Raw genomic sequence first — 5,844 nt, forward strand, 5'->3', positions numbered from 1 at the left:
GAACTGTAACTGTGCGTGTACCAGGGGTAGATGCTGAGGGAGAACTGTAACTGTGCGTGTACCAGGGGTAGATGCTGAGGGAGAACTGTAACTGTCCTGTTGCAGATATTGATGAGTGTGCCCTGCCCACGGGGGGTCACATCTGCTCCTACCGCTGCATCAACATCCCCGGAAGCTTCCAGTGCAGCTGTCCCTCATCTGGCTACAGGCTAGCTCCCAATGGTCGCAACTGCCAAGGTGAGTGAGACAGATTCTCTATGTTGGTGTCGTCCAGGGGTATTACAAGCCCCACAGTGTGGAGGGAGAGATGTGCTTCTCAGACGTAGAGGCTGTACCACACAGAGATGGGAATGCAGTCAGGGAGTAGGGAGAGGTGTTCTGGTCTCCCATGTGCAGCATCTAGCCTGTCCCAGGGCTATCCGGGCTCTGTGAAGGTCCTGTTAGGTAAGAACACCCGAGCCCTCCTCCTACTCTGTCCTTGTCAGCCCTTGGAAGAGTGACCCAGGGACCCTGTCCTCAGCTTAGTCTAGATGGGCAGCTTCTCACCTGGTCATTGGACAGACAAGCTATGAACCAAGTCTTGAGTCATGGAAGTGAGCAGATGCCAGGCATCTCTGCACCTGCAAGGGACTGACTGTGGTCTGGTGTCAAGAACCCCGAGGTCGCTGTATTTGGGGACTCTGGTGGTTGCGAGTGTTTAGTGGGCTTGGGTCGGCTCTGGCACGGGCTCCGTGATGAAAGCTGGTAGTGTCTGTCATACCTGCTCCCTGTTTCTAAGAACTTCCTGGGATCCCCCTGCACTGTGTGAGCCATCATCTGGTTACTGAGAGGGCGAGGACAAGCTTGTGAACACATGGTCCTGTGTGTACACCGTGGCTCACACCAGGAGCTCCCTGAGGAGATCAGCCTCTTCTTCACAAGGCCCCGTGAGCCGGAGATCCAGAGGCTCTGTAGACTCCCAGGTCCTGCACATGAGGATGGTCTTTAGTAACCCGTGTCCACTGGGGGGGGGTGCGAAGACCGACGGTGACCATCCAAGCTAGCCGAGCGCTGAGCACAAAATTTAGTGAAAGACACTGTCTTCGAGGGAGGGGGAGAAAAGGGGGGGCAATTGAGGAAGATGCTTGATGCTCTACACGTTCATGCATGTGCACCCACATACACATACATGATTGCATGCATACACCCATCCTCATACACACACACACACACACACACACACCACCACCACCACCACCACCACCAACAACAACAACAACAACAACAACAGCAGCAGCACCAGCAAAGAAGGTGGCCAGCCACAGTCCCGCTTTCTGCTCTCCAGGCCCAGCTCCCTCACCACAGCCTGAAGTCCTGCCCAGAAACAGCAAAAACACATTCCTGGGCTGGTGAACCAAATGGCTCATTGGCTAAGCCTCTTGTTGCCAAGCCCGATGGTCCTGAGTTCAATCCCCAGGACCCACACGGTGGACAGAGTGAACAGGCTCTTTGCAAGTTGTCCTCTGATCTCCACACACATGCTGTGGCCCGTGCCCACACTTACCCTCCAAATAAAAATGTAAAAACACCACAAGACCACATTCCTGAAGCCATGCTCTCTGGGATTGGTGAGCGTTGCCTTTGCCAGTGGTAGTCAGACATATGACACTTCTCAACAACTGCCTCCTAGGCTCAGTGATACCTCTGAACCCCAGCAGTTGGAAATTCACAGAGGGGGCTCCCCCATCTCAAGAGGCTCCAGTCCCTGTAGCAGAACCTCCAGGCCTGGTCCCCCTGCCTGGCCACTTTAGTCACTGCCCTGAGACCCAAGACGGAGTGCATGGTTCCTATAGCTTTTTCCTCACCTGTGATGTGAGACCAGACCCTTCCTGCCCTATTAGATGGAACGAGTCACGCCTGAGGTCCAGGTGGCGTTCCTTCAGAGCCACGGAAAGATGCTAGGTGGTTAGCTGGTGCCCACCTAATTGGGTTCAAAGCTTGGCTCTGTCACTTATAGAATGTGTGACTGTGGGCAGGTTCCTTCATCTGTGTGAGCCTTCCCTAAGATGAGGATGGTAACAACACATCCCTGGCAGTGCTTATGGGACCTTCCCATGGTGTCTGTTCTTGTTGCACACCCCCATTCAGGGATCCTGTGTGCCCTGGAGTCTTGTAACTCTTGGTGTCCAGTAAACAGAAGATCTTGCACCTGATGCTACACCCACAGAGGGCAAGGGTGTCAACACACATTTTGTGTGGGTGGGGATATTTTTGGGGGCTTTAGCCTAGACCAAGCTGTCTGAGTGGGGATGGCTTTCATGGCCCTAGCCTAGACCATGCTGTCTCTGGATCTCTGCAGACATTGACGAGTGTGTGACCGGCATCCACAACTGTTCCATCAACGAGACTTGCTTCAACATCCAGGGCAGCTTCCGCTGTCTGTCCTTTGAATGCCCCGAGAACTATCGCCGCTCTGCAGATACGTAAGTCCCTGGGGCCCTCTGTCATCTGTCTGGGTTGGGCTACCTAAAGGTCCAGCTCTGGGCATGGGCAGGTTATTTACAAGCTGTTCTTAGGGTTCTCCTATTGGAACCTGCTGATTCTTGGTTCTCGGGCCCCTGAGGGTCATTGAGACTATCAGGAGGCCGCAGGTGTCCTTGTAAGTTCTGATCATCACAGTGACATCTCTGGTGTCCCTGGTGCCTTAGGCCATGATTCTCACAGCAACCACTGTCATTTGAGTTCTGCCCAGAGAGGCTCATGTACTTGCTTCGGGGAAAACCCCACTCTAGAGTTCATTCCAAGAATGTGGACTGATAACCTCTCCCATAGCACAGAAATGCTCACAGCAAGTACATGGCCCGACAGCCTGTGATTTCCACATCTTGACCTTGTGCTTGTCTTTGGCTCTTGGCCAGCCATTGCTCCTGCTCGGGGGGGGGGGGGGGGTCATTGTTTCCTTTCGACGATGCTTCAGACTCTGATGTTCAACCCATGACCTTGGGGACAGCTTTCTGCTGTGGTCCTGTCGAGCTTCCAGCTTGCTCTACCTTGGCAGCCCTGAGTTCTTTCAGACCTGGGGCTGCTTACTTACCACCCTGCCCGCATCTCTGTTTTTCATCTACTTACAAATCTGTCACCCGCCTTGGTGAGATGGTGCTGACCTGTGATGCCAGCACTAAGAGGCAGAGGCAGGTGGGCCACCAGCTTGGGGATAGCCTGGGCTACATATTGAGGCCCTGTCTCAGCAACACCCAGTGCCTTGTTTCTTTCTGTGTCTGGGTGAAGGGAAAAGCTACTCTCAGAGTCTGCAAATGTGTCAGGTCCCTAAGAGCACACGGGTTACGCAATAGCCTGGCTGCTGGGGCAAAGCTGCCCTGAGTCACTAAGAAAGCTATGCACCCTTGGTTTGAGATTGTGTTCTGTTTTCCATTATAAATACTTGGGTTTGAGGATTCCAGAAGCCAGGCTGTGGTTGCAATGGCAACTTCTAACTCCTGTGCAGCCATCAGGCTGAAAGAGGAGGCTGCCCTGCTGGGGTCAGGTCATACAAGTCCATGGGTTGGCAGCTTGACCCTGCTCACTGAGTTTGTTGTTGAGGTTAGCAAAAAACAAGTGCTGGCGGGCTGACTGTATACAGGCTCCTGGGTAGATACTGATCCATGGATGCCCTACCCCTTGGGCCAGCTCCTAGGAGCACGCGCCAGACAATGAACAGAGTACACAGCATGCTGAGAGAATGGAGGGAGACCAGCCTGGTGGAGGCGGGTGGGCAAGGGGAATGGTATTGGCCAGGCTTGAATTAAGGTCACTGGGAGCTGAATTGGGCAGTAGGGGAGATCGGGAGCGGCCCACGCTGAAATAGGGTGTTCTTGGGACTGGTGTGCCTTTCCTTCCAGTGTGGGGTTGGCATGCCAGGTCTCTGTTGTACTGTCCTACAGCTTCTGTATTCCCCACAAAAACAGGCCGGATGCGGACACAGGGATGAGGGAGGAGGGGGCTGATGCTTCAACCCTGGGAAGAGGGCTGTCTACCGATGACACTTTCTGTCCTTGTCCTTGTCTGTGTATCACCAAGAGCCTCAGCAGGGGCTGGAGAGGAGAATGGGGGTGGGGAGATGCAGCCCTCTGTACTGAGGATTTGGGGGAGGTGCAAGTGAACCCCCCCCAGGGGGGGGATGCTTTTCTTCCAAGTAAGGACTGAAGCCTTCTGGGGATGCTGTGATTGACATTCTAGAAAGATCATAGCTGTGGAGTCAGGCTAACTTGGGTTTCTTGAAGCGTCTTGTCTTCAGCTGTAAGATGGAAGTTGTTGGGGTGGACTACGAGTGATCCCTGATTGTGGGGCACAGCCTTCCTCTGCATAGATTCTGCCTGTGGATAGGGGCAGACATTCTAAGACACATTCATCTCTGCGGTGCCATTGGGTGAAGGGAAGCTGGGTCCTCTACGGCTATGGTGTGCAGGTCTGGGAGGCCGGGTGGAGTGGAGGCTTGGGCTGCAGTGTAGAAATGTTGGGCTTCCAGTCTTTCTAAATGCTCTGGCCCTGGGTCAACGTTGGGCCACCTAGGTTCAGTGGTACCAAGATGACTTTCGTGGTCAGGTCCTGATAAGCAGAGATAGCAAGCCTGTCTCAGTGCTGGCCCAGTCAGCACATTGTGATGCAGTAGAGATAAGGGTGGTGGGACATTGTTCTTCTCCCCAAGGTACAAATCAGAGGACAAAATTCCTTTTGAGTAACGTCTTCAGTTTTGTTCTTCTGGCCAGTCGCTCAGCTCTCGGATGGGGACAGACAGCCTGAGGTAGCACGTGAAGGACTCATGGTTATGGCTTCCTGATCACAGCTGTACAGGAACCTCTCTGGTTACAGCTTTCTCTTTTGATAGTCCCTGTTCAGTTGTAGAACAGTTGCAACACCAGTGTTGGGTGGAGGAAGGGGGCGGGGCCTGAGACTCCCATGGGAAGGTGTCACCCATGGTTCACCCCAGTTAGGGGGTGGCACTCCTGAGAAGAGACTCACTTCCTGGCACATCTTGGACGAGAGACTTCTATGGTACAACTCCCTTTTCTCCTCACTAGAAACAGCTGTCTGAATTCCCTGATCTTTACAAAGGAAACCAGAGTAAACCAGATGCCTCGGCAGAACGCTTGTAACCTCAGCCTTCGTGAGGTAGAGGCAGGAAGGTCAGGAGTTCAGGATCAGCTGGGGCCACGTGAGACCCATCCATCTTCAAAGAGAAAAAAAAAAATGAACTGGGCTGAGGAAATGGCTCAGCGGGGAAAGCACTCACCATTACAAGCATGATGACTGGAGTTCGGGTCCCCAGCATCCACATAGAAATGCACAGCAGCTCACCTGTAACCTCAGCATGGCGACAGAGGATCCCCCACACAAGGTGGCTGGGTAGACCGGCTAAATTGTCATGCTCCGAGTTCCCGTGAGGTGCCCTGCTTCATTACATATGTCAGATCAAAGAAGACATCAGACGGCAACCTTGGGTCTCCACTTACACGTGCACGCAGACGTACCCAGACACGTATGAATGCATATACATACACACAAACACTGCATACATGTATATACAACAAAAGAGTCGGTGGGCAGCTCTCCTGAGGTTCCTGCTCTAGGGGGAAGCTTGTTTTTGGAACTTTAGTGGGTAAGATGTGAAAATCGGTCTCTTCTACCCTCTGAGCGCTCTCTCTCTCTCTCTCTCTCTCTCTCTCTCTCTCTCTCTCTCTCTCTCTCTCTCTCTCTCTCTCTCTCTCCTTAGCTCTCTCTCTCTCTCTCCTTAGACCCTTTCTTTCCTCATGTAGTTCCCTTCTCTCCTGTGCTGTTCCCAGCTACCCAGGAGCCTGACGAAGCAAG

General features: G+C 53.2%; 1 protein-coding gene across 2 annotated transcripts in view; it reads left to right on the forward strand.

Annotated features, from left to right (window-relative positions):
• The window catches only part of Fbln1 (fibulin 1), a 78,530-nt gene that overhangs the window by 36,743 nt on the left and 35,943 nt on the right, over positions 1 to 5,844 (forward strand). For both annotated transcript variants that reach the window (XM_021216832.1, XM_021216831.2), the window contains exons 13-14: positions 106 to 237; positions 2,339 to 2,462. In XM_021216832.1, coding sequence (XP_021072491.1) covers positions 106 to 237; positions 2,339 to 2,462 — 256 coding nt within the window. The remainder of the gene's footprint in view (positions 1 to 105; positions 238 to 2,338; positions 2,463 to 5,844) is intronic.

Source organism: Mus pahari, chromosome 17 (assembly GCF_900095145.1).
Source record: "Mus pahari chromosome 17, PAHARI_EIJ_v1.1, whole genome shotgun sequence".
Lineage (NCBI taxonomy): Eukaryota > Metazoa > Chordata > Mammalia > Rodentia > Muridae > Mus > Mus pahari.